Here is a 15,515-nt window from a genome sequence, read left to right on the forward strand (position 1 = left end):
TGCTCATGTGGATCAACAAACAGAAAAACAAAACACAGTGAAAATTATTTAAAAGCACCATCTGCTTATTCAAATACAGCTGGGGAGAGGAACAATGCTGTCCAAAAAAACTCATTTTCATTATATTTCTTTCAAAAGAGATGTTAAACAAAATGCCATCGGTCCTAAATATTTTCCCCCTGAGGAGAAATGTTTAAACTACATTTGAAATAATTTTTGTGGAATGCAGCCCTCGTTAGAGGATGAACAGGGATCTTTGAAAGAAAAGGAAAATGGATAGAGGAGATGGGGAAAAAACGGGTAATTCTCAGGAAGCAAAAGCCTAAACATCATTAACTGCTCAAGCTGACTAAATAATTAATTGCATAAACTAAGCTATTCAGAGGTAAATTCATATTAGGCAGAAAGGGATCCAGGATCAAATCAATATATTGAATATATTGAATCAATACATGAACATAGATTTTTTTCTTTAAATGTTATTTAGGATTGTGATTGGGTTCACTTCACCCCCTCAACTACCCCACCATGGCCACGTGGCCCTGTGCATCTTGGTGCAGACACATCAGATTGTGGCACAGAAATGGGATTTAACCAGCAAAATAAATAAAGATCTCTCCAAGGAGACACAACTGCACTCTTGACTTTGCAGTGCTGGTGAGCTTGAGGCACTCTTTGGGGTTGCCATTCCCCACTGCCTAATGGGCAACTACTAAATGTGGGTTGTTTTTTTTTTTCCTGGGGAGGACAGGGCCAATGTAAAGACAAACTAAAAAAGGCTCAGACTGTGTTTCAAACAAAAGGGATCACAAAATCACAGAACCACAGAATGGCTGAGGCACCACAGTGGGGTCATCTGGTCCAACATCCCTGCTCAAGCAGGGTCATCCCAGGCAACACAGCACAAGATTCTACTCAGACTGTTCTCACACATCTCCAGTGCTGCTCACAAGATCATTTCAGAAATACATTTGCTACCATCCCTCTTGAACATCCAAATGCAGGAACACCCCAAAACATGCATTTTCTTTGCAACAAAGTTCCCTACAGTTTGTTCTGCTGGATGCACTGAGATCCCTCGAAGTGCAAAGTGACAATTCACAGCCAAAGATACTCAGTGTGAGAATATTTTTTGACAGTTTCACCCCTAGTAATGGACACAAGTCCACAAAGCTCATTCCTCTCTGCTCAATGAACCACAACAGAAATTAGACAAACACTGACCTCGACCTGCTCCTGTAAAACTGTCAAAATTTCTAATTTGGAGAGTTGAGTCATATGTGGCCATCACTGTTTGCAAACAGAGGTCCCAACCTCAAAGCACCAGCCCCCAGCAGGAACTTTTGTCCCCTTTTTGTACTGTTAACTCAATCACAATTCCTGCTGTACTGCAACCCAAAATCTATCCTGATAAAATTAGCCCAATCCAATTAAAGGACAAAGTATAGCCCTTAATTAAATGTTCTGATTATTCTGAAGCCCTCTTTTTTTGGTTCATCTTGAGTTTAGGTCTGTAAAAGCATACAAATTAGGAAGGTTTAACATGTTCTTGTTTTACCCATTTATCACTTAAATTTAACTAACAAGAGTTTCCCAAAAGCATAAAAAGGGAGGTATAAAAAGAAAAATGTGGGATGTTTAACTTATTCAGGCCTCTTTTTGTTTCTTTTATTGCATATTTTTATAGTGCATATTTTTATAGTGCTCTCAAAAAAAAAAAAAGGGGGAATAAAAATAGTATGTCCTGTTTTAACTACGTCAAGAACGTCCAAATACTTTGACACAGCAAAATACTGAATAATTTGAAAAGGTTAACAAGTTATTTCCTTTTGTCTAGCTATTATTCTCTCTAATGGTAAAGCTGAGTGTTTTTTGCCTGTGACAAATTCCAGCTGTTGAAGTTGTTGAAGTTGCTTTGCTGCAGACCCCAGCTCAATTAAATCATCTCATCACAAACTCTGCTGTAGAAGACTCACTGGGAAGAACCCACCATCAGGCCATGAGCGTTAATTAACTCTTGTCATTTTCATTACAAATCACACATATTTCCAACTTTTCCTTCTATCACTGATTCCCATGTTTAGAAATTCTTCATAATCCCCCCGCTTTTAGTGACGCCGTAATGGCAGCGACGTAAATCGGGATTTCCTTCACGTTGAGCAAGGCACAACACAAGGATTCTGCGCTTCGAGCTCACAAAACCTGGTGGTGGGAGGAGGTTACTGACCTCAATCTGCTGGATGGCCTCTTCCCGCTGGCGGATGGCTTCCAAATCCTCCTCCGTGATTTCCGAGAGCAAGGCTTGGTCCTGGCCCTGGTTCTGCCATGCACCATCGCCTCCGTTAAAGATCTTCTCATCGTCAGGCAGGTCAGAGAAGGGGGCCTTAGGGCTCTGCTGAGATGGGAGAATGGAAAGAAAGGAAAGGAAGTGTAAATGTTTTCCAGTTTTACTCAGCTTTAGTGTGGGGAAAGGAAATATTGATATAAGAGATGGCGTAAACAGTGGCAGAAAGGTGAAGAGGAGAAAAGCAAATTACATGAGAGGAAACATTTCAAGTCTCAAAGGAAATGTCCTGAAGGACCTGAAGTCAGATCTGAGCTACTGTTGGGCCCCAGTAACCAAATTCAATTTTCCATAGTTCTGACAGAAGAAAACACTGATGTGCAGATGAAAAAATAACACATTTACCTTGTTTAATTTCCCTGGAAATTCTACCTGAATTAGACACTTTCTCAGGCACAGAGAAATTATAATCATTTGTATTGAAGACATTATGATCCAACTTGCAACATTCAAAATACAAAGGCTCCAGTCTTCTCCATTTATGAGATAAATGGCAAAGCTTAAAAAGGGGGAAATCACTGCAGTGATGTGAGCACAGAGTGATCAGCTTGAGCAGCTCACAGATTTGTGGTGATCACTCTGTGGAGTTTACCTGGTTTTTCTGGCATACCTGATCACAGTCATAGAATCACAGAATGGTTGGGGCTGAAAGGACCTTAAAGATCATCTCAACCTGGCCTGGAACACTTCCAGGGCTGGGGCAGCCACAGCTTCTCTGGGCACCTCATTCCAGTGCCTTACCACACTCTGAGGAAAGAAATTCTTCCTAATATCTAACATAAATATCTCCTCTTTCAGTTTAAAATCATCCACCCATGGCCTATCTGCCTGTTTAATAGGCTTCTCTCCCTTTTTTTTTTTTTTTTTTTTAAGCCTCTATCTTGTTTTATAAGCCCCAAGATACCATTTTCTTCTATTTTGGGAGCTGCACTTATATTCAGGTCCAGATTTTAAAACCTTGTTCAAGAACTGGTTGGATCTAAACAAAAAGTAGGGGCAGAGGTTTAAAAATGTCTTTTCCACCCAGTCTTTGGGTTCTGAGCCTGTGTCAGGTTCAGTCCTGGTGGGACTTGGAGAATGAACCGACTCAAGGTTGGTTTGTAGGCTGAGGTCAAGTTCTAAACCAAGAGGTGCTGTTGAAGGCTCCAACCTTACAACTGCATGGGCATTCCACTTCAAACAATGTCAATGGTCCTCTAACTTGGTCTTGAGCTGAGAGTTGACTCTTAACCAAAAGTTACAATAAAACAGAGCAAACCAAGTGCTTCTGATGCTCTGAAGTTGAAAGAAGAAATGGCAGTGGCCACAGCACATCCTTGACCTGAACATCCCCAAAGCCTCTGAAAGCTACAGGAGAAAACAAGTACTCAGGGGGATGTTCAGTTCTCTGGGTTTATCTGAAGCACAAACACTGGGAGTGATGCCCAAAAAACAAAAGCCTTTGCTGTCTTACTGTGGCTTGCATCTTCAAAAGTATTAATTCCCATGAATTCCCACAGAGTGAACAGGAATTGAGGCCATGGAGCATTTAGATGGAAGGGCACAGGACTGGAGAACTGGAAGGACTGGGAAGACTTGAGTCTGGAAATGTTTATTTAACTCTCTAACTCTGCTTTAACTCTTTAAAAAGTATGCAATTCCTGCATTTAGAAACAAAATAATTTTTGCATTTGCTTACACTTAGACTTTGTCTTATGAAATTAATTCATTATTATTATCACCATACCTCACTGGAGACAAGGAAAATCACACAATGTGGTGAAGGAAGTGGGGTGATGGAAGAAGTAGGAAAAAATAGGAAAATCAGCATCAAACAGTCAAGTATCTTTCAAAATATGAGCAGAAGATGAAAATCTTTTGCATTAATGTCTTACATTGTTTCACCTTCTGCTTTCCAGGGATCTAATGAGAAAGGGTGTGTTACAGGAAGAAAATAATCATTTAAAATTAGGTTAAAGATTAATTTAAACTTTATAAGACATATTTTAATAGGATTAAGATACTCTGGGGGTGTTTTATTCACTAATTATTACGTGCCTTGGACACTAACTTTCCTGGTAGAGTGTTTCAGTGCCAAAAGAGTGTATTAATGGACTCTGGAAAAAACCCTTGGGGTATTCTACTGCTTCATTTAGTGACAAACATGTCCTCTCATCTTCACCAGGGGGCTCAGATGAGCAGAGGCAAACTGCACATGGCCAAGTGGGCTGGAAGAACCTAAGAATCTGCCTTGTGGAAACACAGGAGAAATGTTCTGATGAAATTTGTGTGCTCTGGTCGCAGCAAGGATGCTGCACCAAGGACCTCAATGTCCACGAATGGACACTCAAAACCATATTTTCCCTATGCAGGTCTGAATTTCAGGGGAAGATGACAAATTTACAAGTGCTCAGATGTTTCCTGTTCTGATGTGGGAGCACAAGGATAACAGGAGAGGCAGCAACCAGCTCTTGAGATTAGGTTAGTCCATGGATCAACACAGCTGTACCATAAATATGCTTTATCTTGGCCTATGTCAACTTTATTTGTCATCCTCACTTGCTGGGCCTAGTATCTGTAAATAACACATCCCCTCGGCAAATTACTCAGAAAAAACAATGCAAGGGCTGCTGCTCAGTCATCTTTTAGAAGGAAACCAGCAACCCATATGTTTAAATAGGTAAAGGTCTAGACACAGATCTTTTTTCTCTAAACAAAGTAGTGACCTAAGTTAATTTCAGAGCTGCTGAAGGCAATTACATGTGTTTGCATCCTTAACATCTCCCGAAAAAATCCAACCACAGCCGCTGAATGAGTAAATCAGTAAAACAACAGGATGCAGAGGGACTGGTATTTCCTTCCAGACATAAAAATGGCTCCATAATAATGTTAAATACAGACACCACGACCTGCTATCAGGGTCTGTAAGAAAAGTGACTTTTTTTTTTTTTGGTGCTGTCCATGGTACTGAACCCTTCATTTCTCTGATAAGGCAAAAAAAATCTTAAATCTGAAACTCTGAAGAAATCTAATCACTTCTAATGCCTCTGATTGAAAGCTGCATATAGCTGGGCTTATCAGTGCTCTTCATTCCCTTCTGAGTTATGTTCATTGCCATGTCTGACAAAACATTTTATTTATAGCAAGAAAAGATCAGATGGAGGGCACTCGCTGAGCCTCCACAGATAAAGTTCCCTTTGACACTGCACTAGAAGGGGCCATAACTCCCTGTACAGGCATTTCCACAATAAATTTGATTTAGTGCAAAATTTTATGCGCTGTGAATCTCTGTGTAATTTTCTGTCGGATTTCCTTTCATAAATTGTTAATTGGATGTATTTGAAGTTGTTCTTTTGTTGAAATTTGCCTCTGGCAGATTTTTGTCAAGATGTATCTATAAACTGAACTCTGCCAATGGAAAAAAAAATTATAGCAGAGGAAAAAGTTGAGTATATCTGATATGCTCAGTAGTTCTTTTAACACGAAATCCTTTGGACTGAGGGTCATACCATGCTGTTGTTCATCATATCTGAAAAATTATGCCCAGGCACAACATTTTTCTTGTTGGATAAAATCTTTTCACCAGGATAAAATCGTTGCTGCTTACAACTACATTTTTTTATCAGATTTATTCTGCCAATGGGGAGATGCTATATGCAGCTGCTGATAGGGGGAAAAAAAATAAAAAGGTTTTATCTGGATGGTGACAGCTTCTGTCAGTGCCTGTACTTTATCAGCAGTAGAATCTTTGCCTCAGAAGTTGCATGTTTGAGACCCCTCTGAAAATAACCCCCTCCCAACCTTGGTCCTGCCTCACTCCCCATTTGTCTATCAGAAGGGACAGAATACCACAAACTTGACAACTCTTGTCACACAAAATCACCAAGCAAGGCATTGAAATGACCTCTCTCCTGGCTCCCATATGGTTTTTATTCCACGGAGAAGCAGAAATCTGATGGGAACTCCAGATAACATGACACCAGCCAGCCCTCACAGTCCATCTGCAGAAAAGTGGGAGTCTCCTGTAGCAGTGAGAGTGTCCTGACACCTCCTGCAGCTCTTAACATCAGGAACTTCAATCATGACATTCCTGATTGCCAGTTACAAGAACTGTTCCCTTACCATAAATGCAGGGCATGAAATATTGACAGCAGTCAGATGAGAAGTGTCTTTAAGTGGCAGAGAAATGTTTAGTGATTTCAAAGGAAATTTACCTCTTCAATTCTCCCCAAAAACTGAAGATGTAGACAAAAATTATACAACAGAGGACAAAAATATACAACTCCCTCCAGGGAGTTAGTCCCCTCAGCTTAGTACAAGACGGATAATAAAGGTGAGAAATAAGATGGGCCTCTCACAGTCTTGTCAAAAGTAACTGTTAGAGTTGATGTAAATAACCAAGATTTATTTAAGCTGGATTTACAGACTGCCCACCAGGTGAGTGACACCACAGGGACAGGAGAATGAAGGGCTGAGGAAGACACTCACAAATTCTACTTTCTGCCTCAGCATGAAGACAGTTGAGAAGAGAACTTGATTAAGCCTGGAATGAGAAACATAAACCCATTTCTACATCACCTCCTTCCACTCCAAACTCCACCAGGCTTGTGTCCTGGGGAGGAGGATTTAACTTCTGTGTGTGAAAGTCTGGGAAGATGATACAAACACAATATCTTGGGATGGATGTGGTAGAGCTGTCAGAGTAGAGAAGGAGAGCAAGAGGCTGGAGAGCAGCCCTTGGAAATGGATCTGGGAGTTCTGGTTGACAGCAAGCTCAGTTTGAGCCAGCAGTCCCCCACCTGGACTGAAAAAATAATTTTATAAGAATAAGAAGGAGCACAAGTTCCTTTTTCTCTGACCACTGTTCCATTCACATGCACATTTCAGGTATCTGGAGCACAGAGGGGCTGTAAAGCCCTGGAGATGCCTTTGATATGCACAGCACCATTCACAAATTCCTTGTTATCTCCCAGTTTATAGGAGCACAGGTAAAAGCAGTCTCACTTGTCTGAGCTAATTTTGTGCTACAGACTGCAGGCAGCTCCAAGGAAGGAAATCTTCTGGAACCATGAAAAAAGAGCATTTCAGAGCTTTTATATGACTCAGGGAGCAAACCAAGGAAGGTTTCTCTATCTTCCCCAATCTCCAGAAGCCTCCTGCACCTCCAGCAGGGATATGGCCAGCTCCAGCAGCAACCTCTACACCTCCCACAGCTCCTGCAAACTCTCACATCTCCTTGGGTAACGTTTGGCTCTGGCTTTCAAACCAAATGCAAATGCAGAGATGTTTATCTCTTGCTTTATAGTACATATAGACACATAAACAGCCTTTATGAGGATCTCCTATTCTCAGCAGCATCCAGGCTCAGAGATTCACATTTTATTGCGTGTAGAATAATGAGGCTGGAGTGTCTGCATTAGAGATCAATAAAACACAGTGCAGGGAGGGCCACTGCTGGAGTTACACTGCCTGACACATTTTTAATGGCAGGTTGGCACTGCAAAGCTTCCTGGGACAAAAATGACACAGAGCAGCCAGTTTGGCCCGACTATCCCCAAAATACAGCCAGGTTAAGGCTGGCAGATAAATCGGATTAGGTGATGTCTCTCAAACCATCCTTCCAAAACAACTAACCTTGCAGGCTCAATGAAATTTAGAGCTGTGCCATGCCAAGCAAAAGCCCAAAGCAATTACAGGTAGAAAGGCCTCAGGCAGGCAGAGAACAAGCAGCCTGGGACTTCTAAATCTTTTAGAGGAGAGAAATAGTGATATTACAGCTTTGCATTATCTCTCACACAGAAGATCACAGCAGTGATTGGTAATCTGAGCTCTATTGTCTTAGGAGAGGAGCTTCCCACAACAACTGGGAAAGAAATGAATCACAAAAAAATCACAAATTAACCATCCCCTGCTCTTCCTTTTCACTCAAAAAAGGTCAAATTTAAAAGTACCACAATAGGGACAACTTTCAAGTGAAATGTATTGAACCCTTCCTGCATGCATCACTGACACGGGCAAATACAGAAATGGATTCAGCATTTTCTTCAACTTATGCAAATTTGATTACTCTGCACCAATGTAGCATGAGAAAAACCAGGATGGGGAAATCAGCATAATGGGAAGGGCTGAAGTGCATTTTTATTTAAATTAACTAGAATCCTTCATGTGTTTCTGTCTTCACTCAATCAAGGTGTTTACTTTTGAATGAAAGGAATGTGAAATTGAGTAAGAAAACCACCCTTTCCCCAGTTTCCTACTAGACAATCTGCAAGAAATTACTAATTTTAGGCAAAACGTATTAACAGAAAGTATTTTGCTAGTTTGCTTTTCAGCATTTTTAAATTTCCTCATTCAGTTCTCTGCAGTCACGAGGACTGAGAAAATCTTTTCAGTTTTCTGGAACTGGCAGAGACTTAGTAACAGAGTACCTAGTTCATACCTCCTACTGTTTTCCTCTTCTTTAACTTGCCTTCAAGACTTTATTACTTCACCAAACTCATTCTAAGCAATCCTGACCTCATCACCCAGGGCTGCTTGAGTTCAGAGTCGATCTTACTGTACTCAGGGTGGGAGAATTAAATGACCTGTCTGTGGTAGATGAAGAAAAAGAAAATAAGCCAGGGGCCCGAGGTTTAGCTCTCTGATAACTGATGTGCTTTTAAAAAACACAGTACATTTTCTCCCCACAGTGAAGACCAAATTTAGGAGGAATGCCCTTCCTACCAGGTTTAGGTGGTGGGGCTGACACTCACATTTTGCTCATGGAGATCATCAGCTTCTAGGTCAAACTTCACGAGGGCTATGTTTTGCCATGTGCTTTCACCCTGCCTGACTGAAGGAAGGAGCAGCTTGTTCTGTTCCTATTTCCAGTCCTCCTTCTTTTTTTCCTCATGATTTGGCAACTTGATCTACCATGCAAATAGACGTTCCCACGGCGATGTGAGTGAAACAAAACAGCATCAGTGAAGAGAGACACACATCTCTCCTCTCTGTAACCCAACAAGCTCTGTTTTTCAAACCCATCTCACTGAATAACTTCAGCCTGTCTGCACCCATCCCTCCCAAAGCCACCTGCCTGGGCTGCCACCACCTTCAGGTGGCATCTCCATACACACAGAGCAAGTGGGTAAACATTCCTTTGAGGCTGTCAGGAAGGAGGGTGTTTTTATAGCACCACAGCGCATTCCTCAAGCTGTTCCTGCCCTTTCCTAGCTGTCTGTGGTGCATTCTCAGCATTCTCTGTCTCTGCACAGCTCTGCTGGCACCACGTTTTGGCTGGCAGTGCTGTCTGAGAGCTGAGCTCTGCTTTGTCCCTGGATCCTGATGCAAGGCAGAGACCCCCTGCTCGCAGCTCCCTCCCTGAGCAGCTGAAACCCCCAGCATTTGTGGAAATGGCCCATGCCTGAAAGAGCTCACAGACACATCAAGACTGTCTAGAAAGTATCGTGTTGTCTCTGCCTCCCAACATATGTGCTGCACAGCTGGTGAGCAGGTTCCTGCTAGAAAGGCAAACAAGGGGGAGAATGAGTCACTGTCTAATGCATTAACACCCATCAAGTACCAAAAAAATTAAAATAGTGAGGAGTCTTTTTTCTTCCTGGGTTCACACAGAGTCAAGAACCAAATTCAGCTTGATTTCCTGCAGCAGAGATAACCCCTAGCACAGGCACAGTGCCACTCTGGAGTAGTGGAAAAGCAGAAAGATGCTGGAAATAAAAATATGTCCCTTTCTTTAAAAAAAAAATAGACTGCTTTTGTGTTTTGCATTTTGTTTTTGGACTGCTTGACCAGTTTTATTTTTAGAAACATGTTTGACTCCTTCAAAACTCCATTGGCAACAATTTTTTAATCTCTCTTAGTTCCTGGCCTTTGGCAGGGTTTCAGTGGACTGTTCAGTGTCCAAGCAAATGTTCAGAGCCTGATATTGAGAATCACTCTCATTTACTGACTCTTTAAAAAATATCTGCCCATTTTACAGCCCCTGCACTGCCAGGATGCTTCTGTTACTGCCCAAAAGCCTGATCCCATGTCAGGACAAAAATCAGAGGAATCTTGTCACCACACATCTGCAAGAGCTTTGTTGGGAGGGAGATTGGTTGATGGGAATGGGGCTGGGGGCACAGGACAAAGTTCCTGCCTCCCTGTGAGGGTCAGGTCCCCCCTTTGTGGGAGAGAAAGCAGGAGCTGAGCTTTGAGCAGCAGGATGGGACAGCACCTCCTCATCCCACCACAACTTTTGGCACCATCCACAAAAGAGCCCCATTTTGAATAATCACAGAACCAGAGTAAGGTTTGGGTTGAAAGAGACCTTAAAGATCATCTCACTCCAACCCCTGCCATGGGCAGGGACACCTTCCACTATCCCAGGTTGCTCCAAGCCCCATCCAACCTGGCTGGGAAAACTTCCAGGGATGGGGCAGCCACAGCTGCTCTGGGCAGCCTGTGCCAGGGCCTCACCACCCTCATACTAAATAATTTCATTCTAATATTCAATCTAAATCTCCCCTGCTTCAGTTTGAGGTTGTCTGCCCATTTTCTGGCACTTCAGGTCCTTGTCCAAAATCTCTCTCCAGTTCTTTTGGAGTCTCTTTAGGAACTGGAAGGGGGTCTCCATGGATTCATCTTTTCTCCAGGCTGGACACCCCGAGCTCTCCCAGCCTGGCTCCAGAGCAAAGGTGCTCCAGCTTCCTGAGCATCTTCATGGCCTCCTTGGGACTCACTACAAATGATCCATGACCTTCTCATGTTGGGGGAACACAAAACTAATTTCCTGTTATAATCTCCCCATGCTTCAAATCAGTCTTTTTTTCTCCCTTTTACTCCAAACATGAGATGTTACAGATCAAGGACCATGATAGTCCAAGTGGCAGTACCGGGAAGAAATAGAAACACTTGGAAATTTGGATTTGATTACAGTGTTGTCTTTTTAAGTGTACAATTATGGAAGAGCACTACACAACAGACCCCAGTTAGACAGGAACTTCTACAATTAAAAGGTTCTGTAGCATTTGCTCCTAAAGAGAAACATTCAGAGAAACAGAGAAACATTTTCAACTAAATTGGTGAGATGGCTTCTGTCCCTCTGAGTGTTCCCACTTAAAACATCAATAGAACTTTCTCAGTGCACACCTGTCCACACAGGAGGGGTTTATGGTTCCTTGTCCTGGCCAGTGATAATTCCCACCCAACTCTGTCTAATCTCCCAATCTGTAAACAACCTTAAAATATTAATTTAACTGAAGAGAAGGAAATGCTTGCCCTGATTTCTGTGTGCTCTGGCAGCAAGGGCTGACCTGGACAAGAGGACATTGTTTTACTGGAAATATTTAACAACAGACAACCTTATTCAGAGGATGTGAGCTTCAATCTCCAGAAAAATGAAGAGTGACAACTTGAATTTCAAGTCAAATCAAGTCAGAACATTTACTGGTTTAGAGAAAAACACAAGAACAGCAGAAAGAAAATTATATTCTTCCTCAAGAATAGTGATAGAGTTATTACACATCTAGGCAATGTCTCAGGGAAGAGAAACTAACACTATTAGGGAAATTAGGACACAGAGGTGTATTTGGCACCAAAGTGCCTGCAAAGTGAAATAATGAAAATAGGAAATGTAAACATTGCTAAAGGGAACAAAATCTTGCTCTGAGTTTGTCCAGGGAGAATGAAATAGGGAGAATTTGGCAGTGTGCTAATTTATCCTGTATGAGTTCTTTACAGGGCAGGATGAAGTGAATTTAACCTTCCAAATGGTGACAAGAAATAGGAAGTTTCAGGAAGGGAAGCGGAGCGGAGCAGCTTTATTACCCTCAGGTGCTCGGTGCTGTCTCGGTGATATACACTCACAGAGATGTTAACCTTTCCTCATTCAGTCCCACACCACCCCATTAGCATACAGGCTTTCATGAGGATTGAAAAGCAACCTAAACTGTTTCCAAAATAAAGCATTCAGCAAAAGGATTAAGATTAAAAAAAATGCTGAAAGGTTTTCAGCTCAGCGCCTCCGGAACGTGACATGTAACAAAATCGTCCATAATCTGCCCATTTTTCCAGTTAATATCAGGACAATGTCTTAACTGTGTCACAGGCAGAAGAGGCCACAGATAAACATTCAGATAATTTCTACCACATATTTTTATTTCACTATCATTATTATTTATTTTACTTCTGTTTTAACTGTGCTATTGACTTTGCAAACTGATGGGTGGTTTAACCATCCACACAAGTGTTCTTTATTAGTTTTAGCACTTAGCCTACATGTTTCTTTCCTACCATCAGACTATCCTGGCTTCTGTCATTTAAATCTGAATAATTCACCTGGCCTTCATTTGTATTTTCACCTTGAAAATATTTATAGACATATAATCATGTCTCTATTGATATTTTCTTCAAGACTATTTAATTCAGCTCCCTCATTTTCTCATCTGATATTTATAGACTATATACTTCACATTATTTTACTTGTCCTCTTCGTGTTCTTTTTTATTCTCTCTGTACATACCAAAGCCCGTCCCAAGCCATAAACTCCAAGATTTCATTGCTTGTACCATAAAAGTATATTTCTGTTGGAAACTTTCACCCAAACACAGGAGAAGTTTTGTCACATGTTAAAGACCACTCTCAAAAATGCTGCATGGGGCTTTGATTGGTTGACTTGTTGCATCTTGGTAATTTTCCTAACTATTTGACCCACTCCCAAAGGACTCAAATCTGATAATTTTCCACTCCTACAGTAATAAAAAAGTAATGAACTGATTCTGAAAGGCTGGGACACACTCACTGAATTAAAATCGTATTTCACTCCCTGAAAGAGACCTCTGCAAACCCACATTGGAACAGGATTCTCTCTGTGGAAAGGTGACAGTTTTCTGCTGCTCCTCTGAAAGTTTGTATGCATGAAAATGAGATTTTTGTCACATAAACCCAGGTTTTCACTGCACAATAAGGTCCTTGCTAATACTCATGGGTACAGACACTGCCACTGAACCCAGGAATTCTGGGACAAAGGGTGAACTACAGGAAGGGTGTTTGCAGGGAATTTATTTCTTCCTGCTCCCTGTCTACTCAAAACTGTGAAGTGGGTTTCTCCAGTGGGAGATTCAATCCAATAACATTGTGCCCTTCATTTTTTTGGCCTTTTCTCCAAACTGGCAATAGAGACAAGGAGCTTTACCCTGTTAACAGAGCTGCCACTTTGTTCCATCAGATATCAAGTGCCATTCACAGAAGGAGGGATAAATTAGGCAGATGCTGGTTCAGGACTGGTGGTATTGACATGTAAGTGGGATCCCTCTTAACATCAATTTGAGATGTTTGCACAGTGGATATCTTTGTTTGAATTGATCAGGCAAATTGAACTGCCAGAAATCCACCTCTCCAACTTTACATACCCACAGTGGAGGCACTGACCTCGAGCTCCTGATTAAGACTTCCACTATAATCAATGGAGACACAGTCAATAAAGTCAATGGAGATAAGAGCCCTGTTCTCCAGATTAAAAAGATTGACAGCTACTTAACACTACACTGTGCCATAGACTATTAAGAGAGCCTTGAATGTCGGGCTCAGAAGTAGAGATTTACACTACACATGCCCAGCAATGGCCAAGGGAGACTATGGGGAAAAAAAAACCCCAAACAATCCAAAAAAACATGAAAAAAAAAATCACTTTTTTTTTTTTAAGAAAACACTAAAAAAAAAAAAAAAGATTTTTTTTTTTTTTACTGAAAACAGAAACAAACACGTGTTTGTTTCTCCCAAATACCTGTAGAAAGAGTCTTGTTGCCTTCAGAGATAGAAGTCTACACTATGGAAGAATTAACAGATTCCTTCAGCAGGCATGGTTTGAATTCCCAGTAGATTTATTAGGAACTAGGTGAGGACAGAGAGGCAAGACAGGTCTGGGGTGTTGCCCTAGAAGCTGCCTCTTGGGCTCCCTCATCATGGAAAAATCCTGTTTTCCCCCACATGGCACATGTAAGAGCAGAAAATGTGTTTGAAATTACCTGGCCAGTGTGACAAAGAAATGACAAACCCACCTCTGCTTTACTGATGTGCAGTTGGTTTATTCATCTGACAAGGCAGAATCATATGGAAAGTTCAACTTCTTTTGACAAGTTTCCCTCAGGTGGTGAGAACAGGAGGCAACCAGCATCTCCCTCACAGACCAGGTCTTTAATAGACTTAACACCATGAGAATATGAAGTGATCTCAGCTATATATTCACACTGTATGAGATCAGACTGCATCAAAACTTTGATAGATGCCCCTGCTGTTTGCTCATCCTTAAGGAGCAATGACCCAGACATTAGCATGTCTAGTAAATTGTTCTAATGTGTGGTGAAAGGGGACTAATGGATACAGTAATTGATTGTTTGATGGATAGCTGGGGAGCCCTTTGATTATGAGTTTTTGCTACGGTCCAAGACATTTTCATTCTCCAGTTAACCCAGAGCTGATTGCTTGCATGAATTATCTCCTTCTCTGACTGCAAATATCATTCACTTAATAAATATTTCATTAGAAACAAACCAGTGGTGGGGAGAGAGGAGGAAGCAGACGCTCAGTGCTGTGTCTGTTGAAGATGCTACAGAGTTTAGAGAACAAACACAGAGATTATCCATGAAATGTGCTCAGGTCATACAGGAGGTCTTTGCTTCTACAGGATTTAGTGCTCAGGAGCAAGAAGAAGCCTGAAGGTCAATTTAAATCAATCAAGGGAGGCCCAGTATGGACCAAGGAGGATGTACTGCAGTGCTGAAGCCACTGTGTAGAAGTTGGCTTCCTCACAGATCCTACTCTCCTCTCTCCTCCCAAACTCCAGGCTGAGCTTTCATGTTACAAGGAGGCACCCTGACCAAGAGACAGAATATCATCAAGAAAAGATTTATAATTCCTGGGATTTTGTGATGAAGGTAGAATTTTGATGCTAGTGAAGGTTACAGCAAAATTTTCCTGCCACCGATGCTGTCTGTTTTGATCCTTTATTTTTCCACAATGTCTTCTCAAAAGTGATTTCTACCTTTATTTGGCTTTTGATATTTAATTATCCAGTGACACCTGCACTGAACACATTGGTTTAATTTCAGATGGTTACTTTCCAGCATGGCACTGTACTTTTGAGTTATGAAGATCACTACTCTTCTCTCCAAGGAGAGCTCTAAAGGGCAGTACAGAAATCAGGCAGAAACAG

General features: G+C 41.5%; 1 protein-coding gene across 11 annotated transcripts in view; it reads right to left on the reverse strand.

Moving 5' to 3' along the window:
- Positions 1–15,515, reverse strand: part of TSNARE1 (t-SNARE domain containing 1) — a 448,830-nt gene that overhangs the window by 208,414 nt on the left and 224,901 nt on the right. For 10 of the 11 annotated variants that reach the window (XM_064398977.1, XM_064398966.1, XM_064398901.1 and 7 more), the window contains one exon: positions 2,228–2,395. In XM_064398977.1, the coding sequence (XP_064255047.1) occupies positions 2,228–2,395 (168 nt within the window). The remainder of the gene's footprint in view (positions 1–2,227; positions 2,396–15,515) is intronic. The other variant, XM_064398995.1, reaches the window with a different exon arrangement.

Source organism: Passer domesticus, chromosome 1 (genome assembly GCF_036417665.1).
Source record: "Passer domesticus isolate bPasDom1 chromosome 1, bPasDom1.hap1, whole genome shotgun sequence".
Lineage (NCBI taxonomy): Eukaryota > Metazoa > Chordata > Aves > Passeriformes > Passeridae > Passer > Passer domesticus.